General features: G+C 35.7%; 1 protein-coding gene across 1 annotated transcript; it reads left to right on the top strand.

Annotated features, from left to right (window-relative positions):
• The first annotated feature begins 986 nt into the window (after positions 1 to 986).
• On the top strand, positions 987 to 25,977 carry LOC131160082 (probable ubiquitin conjugation factor E4). The gene is made up of 17 exons (XM_058115411.1): positions 987 to 1,171; positions 1,329 to 2,280; positions 5,441 to 5,645; positions 5,837 to 5,988; positions 6,073 to 6,376; positions 6,536 to 6,688; positions 14,015 to 14,218; positions 14,296 to 14,408; positions 14,544 to 14,661; positions 23,002 to 23,091; positions 23,212 to 23,415; positions 23,503 to 23,598; positions 23,765 to 23,887; positions 24,662 to 24,754; positions 24,906 to 25,070; positions 25,185 to 25,274; positions 25,394 to 25,977. Exons 2-17 carry the CDS (start codon positions 1,439 to 1,441, stop codon positions 25,574 to 25,576), a joined length of 3,135 nt encoding a protein of 1,044 aa, XP_057971394.1. The 5' UTR covers positions 987 to 1,171; positions 1,329 to 1,438; the 3' UTR covers positions 25,577 to 25,977.
• Positions 25,978 to 26,283: the final 306 nt, after the last annotated feature.

Consider the following 26,283-nt stretch of genomic DNA (forward strand, 5'->3'; position numbering starts at 1 on the left):
TTCCTATATGCATGATATGCATCAATTATTACAGATCGTGACTTAAATATATATTACAGACCCAAATTGAATGAAATATAAATTACAAGAAATAAATATGTTGGGTCTTCATTTTCTTTAAGTTACCACTTGCTTTCATATAACTTTGCCAATATGATTCTGCACACAAACTCGGGAAACATTAAATACCCAAATATTTGTTATAATCAAAACGGGATATGACCCATAAGGTCAACAACCTCTTTAGGGGAGAGTGAGTGTTCATTAGTCTTGTAAAACTCACTAACTATTGTCAACGTGTTTAGCCTACTTGCCTCCCTCGCTAACACACAATGTCAATGAAGGTGCTGTTAATGAATTGCGTTACTTCAATGTTTACTACTTGCTTGCCACTGTTTTCATAATTGATTACTGTTTTCACTGCCATTTGATTGAAAACTAATGAAAGTGTTTTGTAGATGATTGTTAGCAAACGATAGATTGACTAGTTAAGCAAGAGTGCTTTAGCTAGCGCTGCATGATCCTTTCACAAAAGGTATGAAAATAGTTAGGCCGTGACACATATGAATGAGAAATTATAGGACCACTTTATGTGATTGTATAAAAGAGACTAATTTTCTTTATAATTCCTTGATAAAAAGAGACAAATCCTCTAGGTTATGAGGAGATTACATATCAAACATTTGACAAAAATATTTCCTTAAATATTTATTCATTTCTTAAGAAATAAAATTACATAAAAAGTTAGAAGGCCGAGTCTATTATCATTTTAAAAAAAATTATATAGAAAGTAAAGTCATCGTGGATAGAAGTGAAAACCTCCTCCACTATGGAATCAATAAATACAAAATTTTATTGAGTTAACAATTTGCTAATTTTTGTGAGGATAACGTCGTAAAAACCCATTCATCCATAGTCCAATTTGCGTGGGCAGAAAAAGCAAAACAAACGCGAGTGAAGTACGTCGTTTTGGTTAAAACGACACCGTGCAGAGGACGCCGCCTCTTGCTCGTTCTCAGCAATCTCAGCATCTATAGTTGCCGACCACCTGCTTGTTCCAAATTTCCAACTATACTTTCTCTGGAAGAGTACGTAAAAGAGCCAAGATATCTAGCAATGGAGGACGCCCGTCATTACTCGTGAGAAGTCTTCTGCTCCAAATCTTATCGACGTATGCAGTTTTTGGGTTTTGGGATCTCATGTTTTTCATTTCATCTTCATCTAATTTAGGTTTTCCTTTACTTCGTCTTGGACAGCACTCCCACCGTGTTGTTTTTCTCTTAGAATGAATCTTGCGTTCTTGATTTGACCATTGTTTATATGCGCAGCTACTTGTTTCCTGGGAAAATTTCAGGAAAATAAAATCCCTTTTCAATTTAAAGCTTCGGAAAAGAGGTAGGAATAAAAGGGTGTAGCTTTGTTTGTTTTGTGGGTAGCTATGGCGACCAAGAAACCGCAAAGATCCCCAGAAGAAATTGAAGATATAATTCTGCGGAAAATCTTTCTCGTATCGCTCATAGATTCCATGGACAATGATTCAAGAGTCGTGTACTTGGAAATGACGGCTGCTGAAATTCTCAGCGAGGGCAAGGAATTGAGGCTTTCGCGGGACTTGATGGAGAGGGTCTTGATCGATCGGCTTTCTGGCAATTTTGTGGCGGCTGAGCCGCCGTTTCCGTATTTAGTTGGGTGCTATCGGCGAGCGCACGAGGAGGGAAAAAAGATTGCTTCCATGAAAGATAAGAATGTGAGGTCTGAGATGGAATCTACGGTGAGGCAAGCAAAGAAGTTGTCAGTTTCGTATTGTAGGATTCATTTGGGAAACCCGGATATGTTTCCCAATTGGGATTCAGGTGCAAGTAAGTCAGCGGTTTCCCCATTGTTGCCGTTGATTTTTTCAGAGGTTTCAAGCTCGGTTGATGGGTTTGGAGGCACTAGTAGTAGTGGCGGAGTTGCTTGTCCACCAGGTTTTCTGGAGGAATTTTTCCGGGACTCAGATTTTGATAGTTTGGACATGATTTTGAAAGGACTGTATGAAGACTTGAGGGGCAGTGTGCTGAAAGTTTCAGCTCTTGGGAACTTTCAGCAGCCTTTGAGAGCTTTGCTGTTCTTGGTTAGCTTTCCAGTTGGCGCAAAATCATTGGTGAATCACCGTTGGTGGATTCCAAAAGGGGCATATTTGAATGGTCGTGTTATAGAGATGACGAGCATTCTGGGTCCTTTCTTTCATGTCAGTGCATTGCCTGATCATACTATTTTCAAGAGTCAGCCTGATGTCGGGTGAGTTCTCTCTATGGTTTTTAAGGTTTTCAAGTTTAGTTTTTTCATCCTACCACTACATTGTGCATAGCGTCCCAGAAGTGGACATTAACCAGCTGTATCCTGTTTGCAATGTGAATCACATCATTCACTTGAAAACTTGATTACATGATTACCATCTTAAACATTAGCTTGGGAATACTCTTGAAAACCCTATGATGCTTAAGTTTGAGTGAATATGGGTTTTGAGGATTGTATTCTATTTGAAGCTTATCTTGGCTGCAATATTTTATGTACTTATTCTTAATTTGATGATTTTACTAACAGGCTAAATTTTGAACATTTTGAGGTTCTAAACAACTGTATGATTTGGTCAACATAGCCCTAGTGCTGCACGACTACATAGGATTTCAATGTTTTGCTCCTTTCATGAAATTTATGCAATATATGTGCAAAGTCTTTCTTTTGTATTGTATCGGCTAAAGTTGATTCCCTAAGCTGTATATAGATAATATCGTATGCTTTTAGATAAATATGTAATTCTAAAACGTGAAATTGTCCTATCACAAGGTTTGCCTTTTAGTTTCTTTATGCAAAATATGATTTATTTAGGGTTTGTTGGATCAAAGATTTTGGGGGGGAAAGGAAAGGAAAATGAGAAGGAAACTCATTTTCCATTGTATTTTTATATTTATATCAAATACTACTAAAAATAAAAATTTATTCTAATATAATTAAAAATTAAAGAAAATTAAATGTTAATGGTATATGAAACCAAATTTTTGGTCATTGATTCGATATAAATTTTTATTTTCTTTTTCAATTTTCTTGATAACCAAACATGAGAAATTTAATTTATTTATGTTTTCCTTTTCTTTCTCTCATATTTTCCAAGTTCCAAACGGGGTCTTAGAGGAAGGCATTTCACTCATTGGTAAGGAACTTGCAATCCTAGAGCCGGAGGCATCCTGGAAGTGGATGCAGGAATGATAACAATAACTTGTGATTTGAATAAAAGATAGATTTTTTAACTTGTGATTTGAATAAAAAATAGATTTTTTGAGGTGCTATATTGCTCTCTTGCATTCTAGTTGGAGGTTCTGGAAAATCTATATTTTTATTTTCCAAGAATGGATGGAGTACCTTCAGGAGTTTAGGTAGAGCACCATCTTGTTAGACTTTAAAGTCAGAAAGAAACTCTATATATCAGGTGGGTAAATTAGTGTGCCTAAAGGCATATCTTTTGTGGCGGTGAGGGTGCTGGGTGTTGCTGCCATCTGAATTCAACATGAAATGGATGGGTATATAACCATTTGAGTTGTAACCTTTTTCTTCAGATGCACAGAGGACCTTTTTAAGGGAAGCTGTTGATCTGTTATTTTGAATCTTCCCTGGGTATTAGGTGTGTGCGCAGGGGCAGGGGTTGGGGGTGGGTTGATTTGTGATGGTCAGTTATTTGTATGGGGTCCCTTATTTTATTTTGTTTTATTTTTATTTTTTAATTTTTGGCTCTGCCACTGACCATAATAATGTTATTTTCCCTTGCGTGGGATCTAATGACTTAATGCACATGTATGAAATAGGGCATGAACTTTAACTTGAGGAATTTTAGATAGTAATAGTGGCATCTACATCAAAGCTTGAATTTAAGATCTTTTCTCTTTCATTCTCTCTGCCCCCCCTCTCTCTCTCTCTCTCTCTCTCTCACACACACACACACGTTCCAGGGAGGGTGGGGGGGGGGGGGGGTGGGTTTGGGGTGGGTTGATTTGTGATGGTGAACTATTTGCGTGTGATCCCCTATTTTATTTCTTTGGCTCTGCCGCTGATCATAATAATTATCATTCCTTTCTGTGGGATCTAGTGACTTTTCAGATGATGTATATGTATGAAACAGGGCATGAACTTCAACTTGAAGAGTTTTACATAGTAATAGTGACAGCCACGTGAAGCTTGAAGTTTAGATCCTATCTCCCTCTCTCACACACACGTGCACGTGCACACACACACAAAGCATTAAAGTGTTGTTGGATTAGTGGCTCTGGAGATCTGGGAAGAAGGTGGGGACAATTCATGGATTAGGAAGAAGCATTTGGCATATGGAGTTAAATTTGTGATTGGTGACAGTGATTGGTGAGAGTTTGTTTGGATTTTTGATCTGTTGTTTGGAAATCTATTAGGCTGGTTATTGTCTCTGTTTTGTAAATTGTAATGCTTTGTTCTTCAACATGCACTTGCGACTGCTTGTGGTTTCCTTCCCCCCTCTTTTTTTTTTTTTTTGTTTTTTGTTCTCCTTCTTAATCATTTGAAGTTAAAATGTGAATTGCTCAAAATAAGTATGTGGCTAACCTAGCAAAGGAAATTTCCTAAGGGGCCTGTTCTCCTTTTTCTTGATGCTGTATTCTTATGAGATGAGGCTAGGCTGGGTGTATAACTGGTTTTGTATTTCCTAGCCCTGACAGTTTTCTATGAAACCATTCATGTGCTGGTTTCCTTGTTAGATGTTGAATTTTTGAATCAGGAAATTTCAAAATTGGCAGTGGGAGCTTCCTACTGAAATAAACTTTTAGTGTGGTTGGTTGTTCAGAATAATTTTTGGATGACTGACATCTCTTATAGACCTTAATTGTTTTACTCTAATTTCTATTATGATTTGAGTTGGTCTGTTCTCTTTAGCGCATTCATATCGGCTGTTCAGTTTTCTCATTTTTGCAGTACTTGGGCCCTCCCTCTCAGACAACTGTATTATTATCAGTGTTTAAGAGCTCGTAGCCATAGAGTAATGTTGGCATCAAATTTTGGAGGATGATCAAGTTGCTGTTCTTTGCAATACAGAGGCGAGGGAACTTTAGAAATTTTTTAGGTTTAAAATTCTTTTGTGGATGTGATTGCAAAGAGGATGCTTTTGCACTTATTTTGTTGTTTCCTATATTCAAAACTTGTGAGGCATTCACATGTCTCCACTTATTATTGGACCTTTATGCTCTGTTGTTTGATTATCAATTCTTTCTCTGGCATGCTTATCCTCCTTTCATTGATTTCAGTCTTCCTCAAAAGTACTCTTAATAGTTCATGGATTTTCTCTTCATGTCTTCCTCAAAGCTTACACTACTGTTACCAATCTATACTCTGCATGAGGGGTTTCATGTTGATATATTGTTTTTTCTCTTGAAAACACCAGCCAACAGTGCTTTTCAGAAGCATCTACTCGTCGTCCTGCTGATATGTTATCTTCATTCACGACAATCAAGACTGTCATGAATAACTTATATGGTGGCCTAACTGATGTTCTTCTCGTTCTTCTAAAAAATACTGACACTCGTGAAAGTGTTCTTGAGTATCTTGCTGAGGTGATTAATAAAAACTCATCAAGAGCTCACATACAGGTATTTTTCCCTTGATCGTATCATTTTTCAGGTTAGGGTTTATGTCTGATAATTTCCAAAATTCAATCATGGGTATTAACACCATATTCCAATTGACACGTTTTAGTCGTTATCTGCTTTCAAATACCAATAATATTGGCATCTCTGTCTTCTCTTTACATTAACGGTGCATTGCCCTTAATTTGTTACAGGTTGATCCAATATCTTGTGCAAGTTCTGGAATGTTTGTTAATTTAAGTGCTGTCATGCTTAAGCTTTGTGAGCCATTCTTGGATGCAAATTTATCTAAAAAAGACAAAATTGATCCGAAATATGTATTTTATGGTTCCCGTTTGGATTTGAGGTGGGTGTCTTCTGTTAAGCGGTTTTTATATTCATGTTAATATTTTATGTTTCTTCTAATTATTGGTTTTGAACATTTATTTAGGGGGTTGACTGCTCTACATGCATCATCAGAAGAGGTTGCTGAATGGATTAATAAAGATAATCCTGCAGGGAATGAATGCTCTGGACAGCATGGTAATGTAGAAAACCGTCTTCTACAATCTCAAGAAGCCACTAGTTCTGGAAGTGAGGCTGGCGGAGCTTCTCTCCTTAATAGCATCAAGCCAATGTCAAGTAGTGGGGAAAAATCTAAATACCCTTTTATTTGTGAATGCTTTTTTATGACTGCAAGAGTCTTAAACTTGGGTCTTTTAAGAGCATTCTCTGACTTTAAGCATCTAGTTCAGGTATTACATACATGCTTTGTATCTGTGCACTGCGTGATACTTTTGCAATTTCTGGTTTTAAAAATTTAGGTTTGTCTGTGATCTTCAATTAACTTGTTTTTTCAAATGACATTATTTTCTATTGTTGTAATTTATTTTTTTGAATGAAATTCTATCCAGGATATTTCAAGATGTGAAGATACACTTGCAACTTTTAAAGCCATGCAAGGGCAAGCGCCGTCCCCACAACTAGATCTTGATATAGCTCGGCTTGAGAAAGAAATTGAGTCGTATTCTCAAGAAAAGCTATGTTACGAAGCTCAGATTTTGAGGGTATGTATGTGCATGCTATCATGTAACTTCCCTTTTTGTTAATAATTAACATTAGTTTATTGTATTATGCTTTGCTGGTGAGAAGTAGCTTCTAATGGAAATTTGTTTTCCTTTTCCTTTTGCTGTGCAAATAATGTTCTGCTTTGATTATGTTAGAATATACAAATGGATCAATCATCCTTGTTTAGGAATCCACCATGTTTGCAGTAATTGGCTTATCCTCGCATCAATGATATTTATGATAATTTTTTATGAAGCTTGGCCGCACTGGGCTCCTTAATCATTAATAATCAAGTTTTCAGGCTTAGTTTTTGGATGCCCAATTTGATGTTTAGATTTATAAATTGGATATGTGTTCGGTTCTTATTTTTCCCTTGTAAGTTGAGCTTCTTATTTAAATTGAGTTAATCTGACCAAAATTTATATTTGATCTGTATGTTTGGGCATATGGTTGATGCAGCCCAACTTCGTCTAATTTGATAAAAAAATTATGTGCTTTGCAAGATGCACCTACTTTTCGTCAATGACTGCTGGCTTTTCATCTCTGCTAACTAAATTCTACTCCACAACTGTGAAATTTAAGCAACTCAACTATATATGATTTAATCAGCTGATAATTTTATTATGTGATTGTTTGAAATTATAACTATTCAATTGTAAACAATTTAGTTATGGGTTTGATAGAAAATGAAAAGATAAGAATGTACACAAAGAAGGATAAAAATCATCCTACAATAAAAAAATAAAATAATGAAGGAGAAACCACAATGTAGTTAATAATGCCTTCCAATCCTGCTCAAATTCTGGAAAACAAGTTCCCTTAAAGCCCTCTGCTGCAAAAGCCTGAAGACAAGCCATATATTGTATGATATCCCAAGTTAAAGACATTCTTAATCCATTTCCAGTGAAAATATACATGTTCTGTTCCAACCAAATCCCTCCAAAATAGCTAGCACTACATGATTCTCCATGTGTGACTGGCATCCTTACTCCTCTCAAGCCCTTTAAAAGAAAAGCTAAAAGATCTTCCACCATCTCAGGACACAATCCTTTCCAAGTTATCCAAACAACCTATTCCACATACTCCAAGTGAAATGAACTATGTAATGAAAGATGAGGAGCAATCTCAGAGCTGTTGAGCCAGAAAACTCAAGCGTGTGGGGACAGTGCCTTTGAAGGTTGCCTACACTGCAACCATGAAGCCAAATGAATGCATTAATCTTAGAGGGAACTTTGGTCTTCCAAATATTATGATGATTCAGAGAAGTCATATTTAGACCTAGTTACATGATCAAAGAAAGGTTTACAAAGAAAAAACTCACAACGGATCCAAATCCCAAAACCAAACAGCCCTCCTGTTTCAAGGGCGGCAGTCCTCCAACAATGAAAGTGAAGAAGAAATATCTTCCACCTCCCTATCATTCAAATTTCTTTAAAATTTGAAATCCAAGTGAAAGTAATGCCAACAGAGATAAAAAAAGGACAAAAAATAGTTGTAATTTACCAAAATGTGATCCTTGTAATAGTGTTTAGGATTGAATTTCCTGCAAGGTTTAAATTTGGATTTTGACTAAACTTTTTTAGGCTTCAAAAGTAAAGAAATTTTGATGTCGATGCCAATGCCCATTTTGATTTCAGTTTTCAAAAATGATGGAAATTAGTATTGAAACATGGAATTTTAAAATGAAACTTGGAAACATTTAATCAACATAATAATGCAAGATTTAGAACTACAATATTGTAAAGAAGTGCATAAATGATATATTGGTAGTGTATAAGATGCAATAACTATAATACAATAATCATATTAAATATATTCAATTCAATTAATCTAAATGATATTCATAGTTAAATATTATTTTTTATGAAAATATAACTATGACAAAGGATTGAATAAAATGCTGTAACTAATATGTGGTATCAAGTTCAATTTTGCATGAAATTTTGTACTTAAAAGTTACCTTTCGTATCTCTTGTAAAAATCTTTCGTTCTGATATAAAAAAGATTTATTACAAGAGATGAAATTTGATGGAAATTTTGACGATTTTGTGGCAATTTAATTCCATGATTTCCTGTTTCATTTACTATATGAAAGTTTAAATGATGTGTGTAAGGCTGCTCATGTTCCATGATGGGGGAAGCTTGGCAGTAAATGCTGTGCAATATGGACAGATTTAGAGATGAAGCTGTGATGGGCAGGTAGCAAGAAAAGTATAAAATAATGCATTCATGAAAAGCTAGGAGCGCCAATTGGGACAAGATGGCTGAAATTTGGTTTGGTCAAGGACTGATCATGATTTCATGTGCAAAGAATAAAGGTTTTTTCATCCATAAAGAGTTGAAGGAGAAACATGTTCAATGAAGGTTGAAAGAATGTCGTTCATGCTCTAAGAAAATTAGGGCCATAAATAAAGTGTGATGGTGAAAAGGATAAGCATAGCTGAGTGCCTCCACGAATAATTGCATCAAGTCATTGTTGAGTTGATTTGATTTTACTTAAATTATTATTTGCAAATGTCATATTTTATTTCTTTTTGTTTTTCTTGAAAACTAGCTAATTTTTGAGTTTTTTTTTTTTTTTTTTGCTTCCATTGTGGTAAAAAACTTGAGTATGAAGTGGGAATGCTAATAATGGTGTCAAAGTTCCCCATGGAAGCCTCTGGAAATTCATTTTATAGATCTCATACTTGTTTTCGTTTATCAAATACAAAATTGGCGATGGTTCTCAGATTCAACTTTGGGAGGATTGCTTATGGGAACAACCTTTTCTCTTGCTTTTCCTTGTCTTTTTGGCCTCATTCAAGAAGGAAATCTAAGGATTTAGGCCTTGAGTTGTTCTGGGGTGTTTTCTACTTTTATTGTAAATCCTTTTAATCCCAACTGATTCAGTCCTCTACTCATTTTACTCTCGTCAATAATATTTAGAAAGCAAAAGATTCATTCAAAGTTTAAAATTTTGTTTGATTGTTCGTCCTTGACAGTGTTGGCACTAACAAATATGTTATAGATTAGGAGACCGCATTAGGTTGTATTTCCTTATGTATGTCTGAAGTGCTTTATTTGCACTGAATCACATTCTCATCTATGCTTATTTTGTTTGATGGCCCTGGAGCTTATGGAATTGGTTATTTGGTGTCTTTGGTGAAGTTGGGTGTGATTGAGTTTTGTGTGACACTTTTGTTTGACTTCTTTTTGAAGCTTTGGAAGGGTAAGGGTTCTGTGCAGTTTATATGATGTTTTGGGGCATTTGTTTGCATAGGAATGCTTGTGTTTCTACTTATTTTTTGCCTTCTTGTTTTCCTTGCTTCTCCTTTGGCTTATTCATTTAGTTTCTCTAGAAGGACTTGCTCTTCAGATTTTTAGTGGGAGTTGATGCTCTGTTGGTTTTTTCTTGTTCTCCTCTTTTCTTTCTCTTCGTTTGTTCCCTTTGGGAGGATACGTTATCCTCAACTTTATATCATTCTCTCATATCTCTTAAGAAAATGTCTTTTTTTGTCATAAACACAGTTTAGCAAAGTGCAAATCCAATCAAGTTTATTTACTTTAATGCATGGAAAAAAATCCTGCATTATTTGCAAAAGATGGCTGTATTTGTTGATTTGTTCCAATTGCAGTTTTGTTGCATAATATTTTTTTCTATTAATTAATCTAATTGTTGAGAAAGATTGTAGCTCCACGTATAATTCACTCAATGTCCTAATCTTTTCCACACAATTCGGTCCCAAGCTTGGGTAAAGGAGGAGGGTTGCGTTAGGTAGTTGAAAGTCAATGTCAAACTCGTTAGATCACTATGATATGAATCTTTACTAGTAATTCGCTAGAGTGTCCCTTACAAGTGACTCATTGCACTTATACCACCCTAGTGTAGGGAAAAATGGGTGAGGGTGGGTGAGGTTGTCGCTTTAAAGTGATGTGTTGTGTTGGCACTTGGGTACGGTGTCAAATATGCGAGAGTTCCCACACCATTGTAGACGTGGACGGGTAAAGAAGTTAGTTTAGGAGATTAGGAATATATTAGCAATATGGAATATAGGGACACTTACAGGTAAAGGCATGGAGATACCAAACACAATGATTAGAAGAAAAACTAGTGTAATCTGCCTTCAAGAAACAAAGTGGGTAGGGGAGAAAGCTAGAGTAATTGGAAAATCATGATTCAAGCTTTGATACATTGGAAAAAAAAAACTAAAAATGGGGTAGGAATTATTTTTGACAAAGACTTAAATGATAACGTTGTAGATTTTAAGAGTTTAGGGGATATAATCATAAAAAAAATAAAGATGGTTTTAGGCCAAGCGTAATAAATGTTGTTAGTGCTTATGCTCCTCAAATAGGCTTTGCAAAAAACCTTAAAAAACAATTTTGAGAAGATATGGATAGTATTATGCAAGGGATGTTAGGGACTGTTAAATTATTCATGAGTATATTTGAGTGGATATGCTGGAGAGGATAATAAAGGTTATGAGAGGATACATGGAAGACATAGATTTGGAGATAAAAAATGAGTAGGGATACGATCTCTAGATTTTGCCATGTCATATGATTTTATTATATTGAACACTTGTTTTAAGAAGAGAGAAGAACACTTAATGACCTTCAAGAGTGGACAAAATAAAATTCAAATAGATCTTTTTAACTAATAGGGTAGATCGTTTATCATGTAAGGATTGTAATGTTATCCAAGGTGAAAGCTTAACTACGCAACATAGAGTTTTAGTGTTATATATTAAAAAAATGGAAGAGAGAGGATAATGTAAATTAGTGCAAGAGAACTAGGTGGTGCAACCCGAAAGGGAGAAAATCTAATAAATTTTAAAGATTTGATTAAAGATGTTGATTGGACAATAGAAGATGGTGTAGACACACATTTTTTGGAGTAGGATAGCTAGCTCTATTAAAAAAATGGTAATCAAGAGGAAGATTCCTGGATAGCAAAGAAAGGTTGTGGCGGTATTGACAAAGAAGTTGGCATAAGACATGACAAACATGTAGAACATGGAAAACTTTGAAAGTATAAAGAGGTAAGAAAAGATGCAACCGTTAGTGAAGCTAAACATAGATCATTTAATAATTTATATGCTATATTAGATACAGAAGAAGGGGAAAGAGGCAAATTTAAACTTGCTAGATAGAGTGAAAGAAAAAAATCTAGGACTTGCATTGTAAAATGTATAAAAAAGTGAGGATGATATTGTCTTGGTTAAGGAAGAATACATAAAAGAAAGATGGCAAAGTTACTTGAGGGTGGGCCTTGGATCAACGGTAAGGTTGCTCCTTTGTGATCGGTTGGTTATGAGTTTGAGTTCAAGGAAACAACTTCTCTGCATAAAAGTAGGGGTAAGGTTGTGTACACTGTGAAGACCCTCCCTTTACCCTTGCAAAGCGGGGAACCTTATGGCTTGCGGACGCCTTTTTTTCAATGAAAACCAAGTTAGAAGGCTTAAACTTAGAATTGACAAATAAAGAAAAGAGAAAAATATGAGATTTGTTAGCAAACCTAGAGCTAATGAAGTTAAGTTTGTATTAAAAAAGATGAAAAATGGAAAATCTATAAGACTGGATAACATTCCAATTGAAGTTTGGAAATGCCTAGATGATAACAAAATTATTCGGTTAACTAATTTATTTAACACTATGATAAAAACTAAGAAAATTCCAAACAAATGGAGGAAAAGTGCTTTAATACCTATATACAAAAGAAAGGAGATATTCAAAATTGTTATAATTGTCGTGAAATTAAACTTATGAGTCATGCAATGAAATTGTGGGAAAGGGTAGTTGTACAAATGTTAAGGTTAAAAACGAGTTTGAGAATATCAATTTGTTTTATGCTTGGGAGACGTACTACAAAAGCTATATATCTTTTGAGAAGATTAATGGAAAGTTTAGGGAAAAGAAGAAGGATTTGCATATGGTTTTTATTGACTCAGAGAAAGCGTATGATAGAGTATTTAGGAAAGTCGTATGGTGGGTTTAGAAAAAAGAGGTCGTATGTAGTAGCCTAGTAGGTATATTGATATCATTAAGGATATGTATGATGGAGTAATGACTAGTGTTAGGATTATAGGTGGAGAGGCTAGGGAATTTCCAACCACAATAAGTGTACTATTTTTTGCTCTTGTAATAGGTGAACTTACTAGGAGAATCCAAAATGAGGTTCCATGGTATATGTTGTTTGCAAATCATTTGTCTTTGTTGATTGATGAAACTAGGGGTAGAGTAGCATCCAAGTTAGAATTATGGGGAGAAGCATTAGAATCTAGAAGTTTTATGATAAGTGGAAATAAGACAAAATGTAATTTTAGTCATGATGAGAAGAATATTGGAGAAAAGATTAAGCTTGGGGGGTCAAGAAATTAATTACACTAGTAGATTTTGATACCTTGGATAAATTATGCTAGATGAGGGAGAAATTGAAGATGTAACGCAATTACGCAAAGAGTTAAAGCAGGTTTGTTAAAATGGAGAAGTGCTTCGAGTTTGTTGTGTGATCATAGAATACCCTTAAAATGAAAAGGAAAGTCTTATAGGATGGCCATAAGACCAGCTACTTTATATGGATTAGAATGTTGGATGACTAAGAAACAACATATCCAAAAGGTAAAAGTTGCCGAGATGAGAATGTTAGGGTGGATAAGTAGTATTAAGTTAAAAGATAAATTATGGAATGAACATATTTGCGGTAAGTTAGGCGTAGCTTTTGTAGAAGATAAGATAATGGAGGGACAACTTAGATGGCTTGGGCATTTGCAACATAATCTAAATAGTGCGCCAATGAGGAGTGAACTTGTTATTGCAAGGGGTAGTAGAAGGAATAGAGGTAGACCTAAAATTACTTGGAATGAGATGGTAAAGATTTAATAGCCCTGAATTTGTCGGAGGAAATTGCCTGTGATTGTGTAAATTGACGGAAAAGGATTCGCATAGTCAATCCCACCTAGTGGGACTTAAGGCTTGGTTTGTTGTTGTTGTTTTGGAGAAAGGTTTTATCTAGTAATGTTAGGAAACTCATCTTCTTTAACAACTGACAGTACTCCAAATGGTATGCTAATATATCTTTTTACAATTTTGTATTTGACAAACTTTTAACAGATTGGGACTCTTGAGTTTTTTTGTTGTTGAGGGTGCTCATGGGCAATGCACAGCCTTTTTCAAAAGAATATATTTAATTAAATATATTATAGTTCCCTATTTCCATTTCAATGTACCAGTATTATTATTTTCTTATATTTTATTGTCATTTTTTATTGGACGGGATTATTTTAGTTCCCTGTTTCCATTTTTATTAGAATTTTTGCTGATATTATTATTATTTTCTGTTCAAGGATGGGACACTTATTCAGCATGCCCTCTCTTTCTACCGGTTAATGGTAGTTTGGTTGGTTGGTTTGGTTGGTGGCTTTAAAATGCCGCTACCATCAACTTGCCCAGTTGAATTTGCATGTATGCCCGAGCATTTTGTGGAAGATGCCATGGAATTGCTTATTTTTGCGTCTCGAATTCCTAAAGCTTTGGATGGAATCTTGCTGGTAGGATGCGTATTGGAATTTTAGCTGCCACTGACTCAGTGTTTGTAATATATTTGACAATCCTTCATGGTTGGCAGGATGATTTTATGAATTTCATCATCATGTTCATGGCGAGTCCAAAGTTCATCAGAAACCCATACCTGAGAGCAAAGATGGTTGAGGTTTTGAACTGCTGGATGTCTCCTGCAAGGTGAATATATGTCCTATATTTTTTTCAAACAAAAAGTTTCATGGTTATGAGTTTTTTATTCTCCTGTTTTTTTATTTTCATTTTGAATATTTAGCTATTTACTGAAATGCTGAAGTTTATTTATTTCACGTTCAGTGATTCTTTTCATGTTATGAGTACTCTATTCAATGGGCATGAACTCTGTCTGAAGTACCTTGTGAGGAATCTTCTCAAGCTTTATGTTGACATTGAATTCACAGGTTCTCACACACAGGTGATTTCTGCTTGAACATTTTTATGTTGCTCGACCATTGTTGTCTTTGTTGTTGTTGTTTTCGTTTTCTTCCTCTTGGTAATCGGCCAAGGGATGGAATTGGCTGTCTAGGGTATTTTCTACCCCCTTTTTCCCCCTTACCTATTGTCTTTTTAGGTGAGCATGGTATGTAATCAATTTTGGTTGGGGGAGGGACTATTTTCTCTATGATGCCCTGGCTCAGTCTTGGGATTGAGTTTTGTTCTTGTCACCCCTATTCACCTTGCCATTTAATAAATATTTATATGTTATAATAATATATTTCTTTTTTCTTTGTCTGAGAAGATACTTTGAAACACTATGCAACTGGTATTCAACTTTGTCAGCTACTGCAGTTATTTTGTTTTATTTTGTAGGACCCTAGCATGGGATGTATTGGGAGTAAGTTATTTTCTATGAAACAATATGATACGGTGGTAATCCTCCAGGAGGAAATGGGTTGTTTTTCACATCCTTATCAAAACATAAAATTCATTTTAAGTTGAAAGATATGTAAGCTCCCACATGGAAAGTTCAAGTTATTCAAGAAACTAGTAGTCCTCATTAATGCCCCTTATTCCATGGTTGCACCCCTTTAAAACATTCTGCCAAAATCACTCTTTAAAAAAAAAAAAATTATTATCAGTATTTTTTTAAATTCACTATTGCCCAAGGTAAATGTATGCTGTGGCAAGAGTAGAACTTTTTATGTGCTAGACTAAAAAAGTAGGTAGGCTTTTTTGTCTGATTTTAGTGTATAGATGCCCAATGACATGATATATTTTCTACATGTAACATGTTTGGATGCTAGTATGCTCTTAATGGGGAAGATGTTATTTTAGTTACAGAATCATAGTTTGTTTACTGAGACAGTTGTTTTCATTCTTCCAATCCCCACTCCAACAATTGCGTTGAATCAGTTATTTTTCTCTTAAATTGAAGAAATGCAATATGGAAACCAGATTACCAAATGGGATAATGTTGTCTCACTACCTTGCTTTTACTGATTTTGGTGTTTATTGAGACAATTGCTTTCATTCATCCAATGCCCACTCCAGCAATTCTGTTTATCCTGTTATTTTCTTTACATTAAAGACATGCAACTAGCAGACCAGAGCCCCAGACGAGGTTATGTCCTATAGCCATCACAACCTTGCTTTAGGTTTTATGTGCATGAGCCACTAAAGTTAATGGAAAGAAATGCCCATAATGTGGTCATCAATGAGAACACATAAAAAAAATGCGAGTGCTATGCATTTTACAAATTAGGAATTGTATTCACTGGTGCATTGAAGTTCAACTGTTTTATATCTAGACTATTTATTAAGGTAAAGAAAAAACTCTTTGTAGCACTAGCATTTTTGTAAGGAATGCATGTTTATGGCGCATCCATATGATCTCAAACACTTGTTGAACAGATATCTAGAACAGCAGCAAAACCAAGCTTTAAGTCCCACGAGGTGGAGTTGGTTGCATGAATGCTTTTTCATCACTTCACACGATCGAGGGCATTTTGTTTGAGCTACTTAAGACCTATTAAATCCTTTTTGACAATCTCAAACATGTTGTTTTAGGTCAATCCTAACCCTTTTACCAACTGTAATAGTAACTAGTTCATTCCTCACTTGTGCACTTTTTATCTTGCGTTTCAGATTCCCAAACCATCTAAGCTGTTAATCCCTTATCTTCTACCAATGTTATGCCTAACTTATTGCAGATATATTCATTCTTCAATTTATCCTTTAATGTTATACCACTCATCTACCTAAGAATTCACATTTCGACATCTTTTTATTTTTGGATATGTTGTTCCTTATTTGCTCAACACTCTATTCCATGTAGCATGGCTGGTCTTATAGCCAACCTATATAACTTTCCTTTCTAATTTTAAGGGTATTCTATGATCACACAGCACACTTGAAGCACTCCATTTTACCCAAGCTGCATTAACTCTATATATTACATCCTTTTAATTTCTCCTTCTGCTTGCAAAATAGATTCAAGATATCAAAATCTACTAGTGCTATCAACTTCTTGACTATCAAGTTTAATCTTTTTTCCAATATTCCTCCTATCTTGGCTGAAATTATATCTCATATATGCTGCCATATTTTTACATATCCTAAAATCTCTGGACTCTGAAGCTTCTCTTCTTAATTCTAACTTAGATTCTAGTTCTACTTTTACATGGTTTTAAATAACAGCTAATAAGTAGCATAACAGCTGTTAGCCTGTTGTGTAACGGAAAATCAAGGCATCACTACCTTTTCGGACTGCTATAGCAGTGTGCAGAAAATTCACGGCCATAATGGCCGTTATACTTCCGTAACAGGCTGTAATAGGCATTATGCTTCCGTTATGGGCTGTTACATCCTGTTACACTAGACGCTCCTTTCGACAGCCTTTATGCTCGAAAATACGTCATTTCTTCCCAATGAAGCCTTTTTCTGCATTTCTCCCTTTCTCCCTTTCTCCAAGCTTGTCCAGCTTAGATCTAGTAATCTACAGCTGCAAAAATAGATGTTTGTGCTTGAAATTGCCGTCCGGGGGTCGAGCGTGTGCTTCCCCTTTTATCAGAAATTTTTTCCATTTGAGAGGAAATTTGTTGTTGTTCAGAAGTAATTTGGGTAGATCTGAGTAGGAAACCAAGTTAGAAGCTTGGGATTTTGGTGGATCCAAAGTGGGTTTGAAGAGGTGGCTGAAATCCTCCTTTTTTGGCTGCTGCAAGTGCTGCTGCTGCTCTTTGTGAGTTCGTGGGTTTGTCCAGTTGACTTCAGTGTCCACTGCCATTATGTACAATTTATTTAACCCACCCCCTCCATTGCCAGCATGTATAATTTCTAATTACTATGATTAATATTTCTTATAGCTTGACTAATTAATTTGTGTAATGGGCCTAAATTTCATAAATGACCAAAATTGCTATGCTTAGTTATTGTTATTTTTGAATATTAAATTTAAAAGTTAAATTTGCTAAAAAATACAAAATAATATGTAACGATCAAATACAATGATTATAATGTAGGAAGACTGCTATCTATTTCGTATTAATCTGCTTAATGGGCCTAAATTGCCTACATGTATTGTAATATTATATTGATATTGATGAATCATCTATATATATATATATATATATAATACTCATTTTATGTTTCTAATTAAGTGATTGTCAATTTCAATTACGACTCTAAATTTTTAGTCATTAAAGTAGTGAATAGTATAAAAATATGATTTCGTGTGTAAACAGTGCGCACTAAGATTAAGATAAAAAAATCATGTTACCTATTAAAAAGTGTTTGTAGGCTGCTTAAAAGCAGTCAAAATTCATTAAAAATCATGTTTTAAAGGATTCCATCATTGTTCTTCAACTTTGACATGGTTGTGCATGCATGATTAAAATTCACGGCCACTATGACGGCTTTTTGTCACGTAACATCCGCTTCTCCCACGTCCCCCGACACTTGTGACCATTACGCAATGTTACCCGCTACCTCAATTTAAAACCATGCTCTCATTGACCAAAATAATATTATCTGCAAGCAACATACAGCATGGGATCTTGTTTTGGATACTTCTAGTGAGTTCATCAATCACTAAAATAAGAAAATAAGGGCCTAGAGTAGAACTAGGGAAGACAACAACAACAACAACAAAACCAAGCTTTAGTCCCACTTGGTGGGGTCGGTTATATGAATCATTTTTTGCCAATTTGTGCGATCATGGACCATTTCTTTTGATAGATTCAAAGATATTAAATCCTTACTCACTATCTCCTACCAAGTTATTTTAGGTCTACCCCTACCTCTTCTATTGCCCCCCACAGTAACTAAGTCACTCTTCCTCACAGGTGCACTATGTGGCCTACTTTTCAAGTGTCCATACCATCTAAGTCGTCCCTCCCTTATCTTATCTTCTATAAGAGCTACACCTAACTTACCATGAATATGTTCATTCCTTAATTTATCTGTCAATGTTATACCACTCATCCATCTAAGCATTCACATCTCAACAACTTTTACTCTAAATTTTAGGTTTGGAGACCCAAAGTGGATGCAATCAATTTCAAGTCTCTTAGTTCCTCCATTGTGGGGTGGCTAGAGATCCTTTGATGAAGCAGATATCCTCCAATGTTTTAAAAATTGCCATGGGGAAAAATGCCTGGTCTGGATAATTTCTCCTTGGCTTTCTTTCTGGCTGAGTGGAGCCTTCTCAAGCATGATATTATAAATGTGTTAAGAGTCTCATAGGTCAGGAAAATTTTTCAGCTGCATCAATACCACCTTTGTCACTCTTGTTCTGAAGAAAGTTGGGGCTGTTAACATTGAGGATTTCTTCCTTATTAGCTTAGTGGGGAGCATTTATAAAATCATTGCCAAAGTCCTAGTAGAGAGGATAAGAAAAGCAATACCGGAAGTCATTGGTCAGTATCAGCATGCTTTTGTGGCTAGAAGATAGATTATGGATGCCACCCTTATTGCTAATGAGGTGGTGGATGCCTATTTGAAGGGGGGAAGAAGGAGAATAGTGTGCATATTGGATATGGAGAAAGCATTTGATCATATCAATTGGAACTTCATTCTTTATCTTCTCAGGAAAATGGGCTTTGGGGAGCTTTGGTGTTTTGGATTGCGTAATGCATCAAAACTCCAAGCTTCTTAGTGCTTATAAATGACTGCCCTTCTAATTTCTTTCACTCCTCGAGAGGCTTGAGACAAGGGGATCCCTTACCCCTCTTTTTGTTCATCTTGGTTATGGAGGTGCTAAGCCTAATGATGAAAGCTGCTAAAAGAGAGATCTTTAGAGGTCTCAAGGTAGGCAAAAATAGAAGGTTTACAGAAGTTTCTCACCTCCTCTTTGCAGATGATACTATCATTTTTTGCAAAGATGATCCCCCTTCATTATCTCAACCTCTAATGCATTTTTTTAGGGTTTGAGGCTTTCTTAGGCTTGAAAGTGAACCTTGGTAAAAGTGAGATCATTCCAATTGGGGAGAACACCAGGGAAAGGGTGGGGCTTGGGGGTAATGTTGGGGACCTTCCTTTATGATCTTCTAGTTTGTAGAAGGGGATCTTTTCCCATTAGTTGCCTTGGTCTCCCTTTTGGAGCCAACTTCAAAGACAAAGGAATTTGGAACCCTGTTATTGAGAAGTTTGAAAGGAATTTAATAGGCTGGAAATAAATTTCTCATCAAAAGGTGGCGGACCCACCCTTATTAGGAGCACTTTGATGAGCTTTCTAGTCTATTTCATGCCCCTACTTCCCTTATTGGTCTCAGTTGCTAGGGGTAGGAGGGAATATAGAGAAGCTTTCTTTGGGGAAGCTTAGGGGAGGAGTTTAAATATCTCCTTGTTAGATGGGGGGTGGTTAAACAACCCATATCTTTGGAAGGTTTGGGGCTTTAATCCCCCCTCACTTTTAATAAAGTCCTCTGCTGGAAATGGTTGTAGAGATTCATGAAGGAGGAAGATCACTTTTGGTGGGAAATCATAGTTTCTAAATATGGGCTCGAGCATAATGGTTGGATAACACACAATAGTAGGGGACCCTATGGAGTGGGAGTTTGAAAATTCATTAGGAAAGGTTGGGATGATTTTTTCCAATATGTGAGATTTCAACTGGTGAATGGTGCCAATGTTTATTTCTGTCATGATGTGTGGCACACCAATAGTAATCTTAAAGCCGCCTTTCCGTCCGTCTACAGTTTGGCTTGTGACAAAGATGCCCTCATCAGTCATCATCTCCAAATCACTGATTCGGGTATTTTCTGGAATGCTCCTTTTACTGGGAATGTGACAGATTGGGAACTCCATGCACTCTCTGGCTTTTACAGCAATCTCTATAGTTTTTGATATCAAATCATCCCCAGCGAACCAAAATGGGCCTTGGACAAAAATGTTGTTTTTACTGCTAAACCTTTTTACGATAAGCTTTCTTTTATGGGAACAAATTGCAACAACTCCCCTTGGATTCATACTTGGAGGATGGCAACCCCTTCAAAGATTGCCTTTTTTGTTTGGGAGTCTACACCTGGAAGTATTTTAACCCTAGAAAAACTACAGAAAGGGAACTTGCAGTTATAAATAGATGTTTTCTTTGTGTGGATGATGGAGAATCGGTCAATCACATTATTCTTAGTGTTCCTTGGCGAGGAATTTGTGGGACATGGCTCTGTCCTTGACAGGAGATCAGTGGGTTATTGCAAATTCTGTGCCACCAAGGAGAAACAAAAGGCTTTGAATCTCATCCTTCTCGTGCTTGGGAAGAAATAAATTAGAGAGCCTTCAAAGATACAACTATGCGGCTTTAGGTTTGCAAAGAGCAGTGGATTGCTGTTGTTTCTGGCTAGCATAAAGTCGACCCTTGATGCACATTGTGATTGGAATTCTCTTCACTATCCACCTGACGCTAGTCATTACTCTATTATATATAAACTTAATGATATCAATATACCTATTGTATGCCCCCGTCTTTTAAAAAATCCACCAAAGAACTTCCCTTGGTACCTAATCATGTCCTTTCTTTAGGTCGATAAAAAAACAATATGCAATTCCTACTTTTGCCTAAACTTTTCCATTAATCTTATTAGAAGATAAATAGGTTTTGTAGTTGATTTCCTAGGCACAAAAGCAAACTGATAACCCTTGTTTTTAATCTTATTCTTTGTTCAATTACCCTTTTCCGTAGTTCATCATATTCATAAGTTTAATTTTGCAGCAGTAATTGCAATTTTGATAATCACCTTTATTTTTTTATGTTTGGTATTAACATGCTTTTTTCCTCCATTCATCTAGCATTTTTGTTTTTGTTTTTGTAGTAGGGTTGAATAAATTTGTTAACGATGTACTTCTATTTTCCTCTAGACATTTCCAAACTTCAATTGGGATGTTATCAAGTCCTATAGATTTCTCTCTTTTCATCTTTTTAAAAGCCATCTTAACTTCTATGACATTAATTTTGCGAGTGAATCTTAAATTTTTAGCCTTTTCCTGATTTGGTACTTCTAAGTTTAAGCTTTCAATTTGGTTTTCATCAAACAACTTGTTAAAGTAGCTTCTCCTCCTTTCTTTTATGTCTTCTTTAACCAAGACATTATCATCGTCGTTCTTTACACACTTTACATTACCTAAATCATTGCACTTTCTCTAGCTCTAGCAAGTTTATATTGTCTCTTTCCCCTTCATCTATATGCAATCTAACATACAAATTATCATAAGCTCCATCTTTAACTTCACTAATGGCTTTTTTTTCTTCTTGCATTTTTATACTTTTCACTTTTTGCACACCTTGATTCCACGACCAGCTTTCTTTACCGGTCGAGAATCTTACTCTAGATTAGGTTTTTGGCAGTAAATAAAATTGGTGGTAGGATCTAAATGTCCAAAATGTTTCAACAATTTTAAAGTTTATTTTTAATTTTAGACTCATCCTCAGCACTTTACAGAGCCTTGTTCAACACTACTTTCATACTTTTTCAATAATGGAACATATAATGACACTTTGTAATTTGATTTTCTAAATTTTATTCATAAAGTTCATAATTATGAAATAATAAACAAAATAACAGCCAAAATATTGGTTTTTGAAAACATTTTAATAAGTTTGTCCATATTTACAACGGAAAAGGTAATATGTTGAAGTTTTTATTAAGATAGAAAATAAATAAAAATATTTACATGTATTTATATTGGATTTTTTAAATACATAATGCTATATAAATATTAAAAACATAATACTATATATATATATTTAATTATTTTTAAGAAGGTGAGAAGAAATATAATACAAAAAGGAGATAAAATAACAAAACATTGAACTACCATATCATGTCTGTCATTTCCTCTTTTGTCGCTGTATGTGTGCTGTGTCATATGCGTGCCATGTCTGCACTTCATCAGAGGAAGAAAACACTCATCTTTTTTGCTGATCAGAAATGCAATAATAGGCCATTGATGTGGAGGATGAACTGCCTAGATCAGAACATCTTGGAGCTGATCTGATGGTGTCTGTCTGCCTGTGCTCTGTAGATAATAATTTTGGGTGCTAGGCTAATTGTGGATGGGGTTCAGCTTTCTGATATAAGCTGTATGGTTTGATCAGCATCTTGAAGCTTTTATATGGTTATATTGCAGGCAGCCTATGTATCAAAACTTTTTCGTTCCTCATCCCATCTTTTTCAGTTCATAAGGGTTTTCTATTGTCGCAATTTCTTGAATTATCATGGTTGTATAAATTATCAAACTTTGAATGTTGTTGAATCTTGGAAGCTTTCAGTTTCCTGCTGGCGATTAGCTTTTATAGTCTAATTTTCCCAGTCTTGTGCAGTTTTATGACAAGTTCAACATCCGTCATAATATTGCTGAGCTTCTCGAATACCTGTGGCAACTTCCTTGCCACCGCAGTCGATGGAGGCAGGTAGTGTCATCCTCATGGACCTATGACCTATGAGTACATTTTGGATTTCATTTCTTTCAATTTGAATGAACTAAATATTTCCTAATCTTCTCCCAAACCCCACTCTCTCTCTCTTTTCAGATTGCCAAGGAAGAGGAGAAGGGTGTCTACCTAAACTTCTTAAACTTCCTGATCAATGATAGCATCTATCTTCTAGATGAAAGTCTTAACAAAATTCTTGAACTCAAAGAGCTGGAAGCTGAGATGTCTAACACAGCTGAATGGGAGCGTAGACCAGCTCAAGAGAGGCAGGAGAGAACCCGATTATTTCACTCCCAGGAGAATGTCAGTTTAATTTATTTTCTAGCATTCCTTTTTCTTCTGCTGGAATGAAAAATGGCAAAGTAAATGAATCTTTCTAAATGTTTCTAGATTATCCGGATTGATTTGAAATTGGCCAATGAAGATGTGAGTATGCTGGCATTTACATCAGAGCAGATTACTGCTCCTTTTCTACTTCCAGAGATGGTAAGAATCCAATGTACCCCCTTAAGTAGCGCATCTTATTCCCTTGACATGGCATTTTGGACAGGCAAATTATTAATTTATTTTTTATTTAAAGAATTAATGCTTTCATGGTAGTTTACCCAGTTATGTTTATTCAATTGTTGTTATATAATTCTTCATCTTCCAGGTTGAAAGAGTAGCTAACATGCTCAACTACTTCTTGCTGCAACTTGTGGGCCCCCAGAGGAAATCTCTTAGCTTAAAAGACCCTGAAAAGTATGAGTTCCGTCCAAAACAGTTGCTTAAGCAGGTTAGCATTTTGCTTTTATTTACGAATGTTACTCCTCTTCTACAGTAAATGGTCTACAAATGAAACCAAATAAACTGACAAGGTTTCAAGTGTATTTATTAGTTGAAGGTCAATTTGTCCAAATTAGATCCACGATCTCCAAACAGTTTGGTATGGCAGGGTTTTATTCTCCTATGCCTCCTTACTATTACTTCACAGAACACTAGCCCAAGATAAATTCACATACAAGAAACCACCATAATTTTGGCTGACTGGTGAGTTTCATATGGTGAAGTGGTTTGTGTTTCTAGTTGTGACTTGTGACGCTAGTTGAAAAATGGGCAGGCTGGTTGAATGAAATTGACTGATCAGATCAAGAATTTTCGCCCCCTAATTCCTTGCAGTTCTACCTGCTTTTGAGCATGTGTGCCTGGACCTGTGCAAATTTGTAATCTAGCTCTAACTGGGCATGCTGGTTGATTTAAGTTGACATATCAGATCTAGAATTTTCACCTATCAATTCCCCGCATTTCTACCTGCTTTTGAGCATTTTGCCTGGACCTGTGTGGTTCTCCCCCACCCTCCCCTCAAAATTTGTAAACCTTGTGTATTTAGGCTACGTAAATGGCCATGTATATACAGCACACACCTGCCTCTATTGGGACTATGTACTTGAGCTTTTGTTTATTAATATCAATCACTGCAGTCCTTTTTTGTAGAAAGTTGCTGTAGGTAAAAATGCTTTTGCAACTTTTATACAAAGACAGCCCAACTGACTAATTGATTTCTTTAAAGATTGTCCACATATATGTCCATTTGTCGAGGGGTGATTCGCTGAATGTTTTCCCAGCTGCCATTTCAAGGGATGGCCGATCATACAATGAGCAGGTAATTCAAAATTTTCACTAATCCCCAATCCCCCCCCCCCCCCCTTTTTTTTTTTAATTTTGCAGTCATGAGTGATGATTTGTTGAGTTCTCACACTCCTGAATGAGCATAATTGATTTGTGCATTATCTGATGGCTTCTATCTGCTTCAGTTGTTTGGTGCTGCTGCAGTAGTCCTTCGGAGAATTGGTGAAGATGGAGGAGTAATTAAAGAATTTATAGAGCTTGGTGGAAAAGCTAAAATTGCAGCTTCTGAGGCCATGGACGCTGAAGCTGCTCTTGGGGACATACCGGACGAATTCCTTGATCCAATCCAAGTAGGGTGTTTCTTCTGGCAGTTTAGATATATCTTACCATTGATAGAGGCAGAGCTATTATTTTTCAATTTAGAAAACAAATGGTAAGTGCTGACGACTTGTCTATTGCTGCAGTACACTTTGATGAAGGATCCAGTGATCTTACCTTCATCCAGGATTACAGTAGACCGACCTGTCATTCAGAGGCATCTTCTTAGTGACAATGTATATGCCCCCACCTGTATTATGTCCCTGTTATTTTATCAGTGATTTTCATTTGGATGGCTATTTTATCGATGAAATTAGCCACCCACTGTTGCTAATATATTCGATTTGAATCACAGACCGACCCATTCAACCGTTCCCATCTTACAGCAGACATGCTGATTCCAGATGCTGAATTGAAGGCAAGAATTGAAGAGTTCATTAGGTCCCAAGAATTAAAGAAGCACACGGAAGGCTTAAGCATGCAGACCACCAAAGCAACGATGCAAACCACCAATGGTGGAATGACTTTAGTTGATTAGGATAGGGAAGGCATAAGCATTAGCAAGCAGAGCACCAGAGCAACAATACAAACGACCAATGGTGGAATGACTTTGATGAGGGGGTGTTGCCTCGTCTCATTTACTAATTCAGTAGAAGGCAGGCTTGGGGCGCCTTCATACTCGTGCCCAGTTGGGGGAGGATTTGCGTCACGAGTATAAGATCACAGTTGTATGTATCAGTCAAGATAATTTATCTTTGGGTTAAGAGACTCTATTCTTCAAGGCCCGTGTCTTCTCAAGATTGTGATCTTGTGATTTGATGCCATTATATTTATATGGCAACCAATTCAACTGTAATTTTGACAGGTTCTTACGCCAGAACCTGCCAACAAATATGCAATTCCATTCAAATATTTTAATTTAATTTTTAATTGTTTTTTTGTATTTATTTATTTATTTTTGCCGTTGGGTTGGGTTTGACAATAAAAAAATGTGCCCTTTTAAATGTGAAAAATGTAGTTCGTTTTAAAATTTTGATTATTAAATATGAAGGCAGAAGATACTCATTTTTCTTAAGTTTGATAAAAAAATATCTTTCTTGAGATTTTAAAAAAGTCATAAATCTGTCATAAACTTTGTAAAAAAGATGGTTTAAAATGTCATAAATTTCTTTTAAGGTTTGTAAAAACGACATGAAAAAAAAATTCCTTTTAATAAGATACAAGAGGAGTTTATGTTTTTTTAAA

The sequence above is a fragment of the Malania oleifera genome, chromosome 1 (genome assembly GCF_029873635.1).
Source record: "Malania oleifera isolate guangnan ecotype guangnan chromosome 1, ASM2987363v1, whole genome shotgun sequence".
In the NCBI taxonomy this organism is placed as follows: domain Eukaryota; kingdom Viridiplantae; phylum Streptophyta; class Magnoliopsida; order Santalales; family Ximeniaceae; genus Malania; species Malania oleifera.

Coding starts and splice junctions, on each gene's coding strand:
- LOC131160082 (XM_058115411.1), top strand. CDS start 1,439: ATGGCGACCAAGAAACCGCAAAGATCCCCAGAAGAAATTGAAGATATA. Junction 5,646..5,836: donor CATCAAGAGCTCACATACAG/GTATTTTTCCCT, acceptor AATTTGTTACAG/GTTGATCCAATATCTTGTGC. Junction 23,888..24,661: donor CAAAACAGTTGCTTAAGCAG/GTTAGCATTTTG, acceptor ATTTCTTTAAAG/ATTGTCCACATATATGTCCA.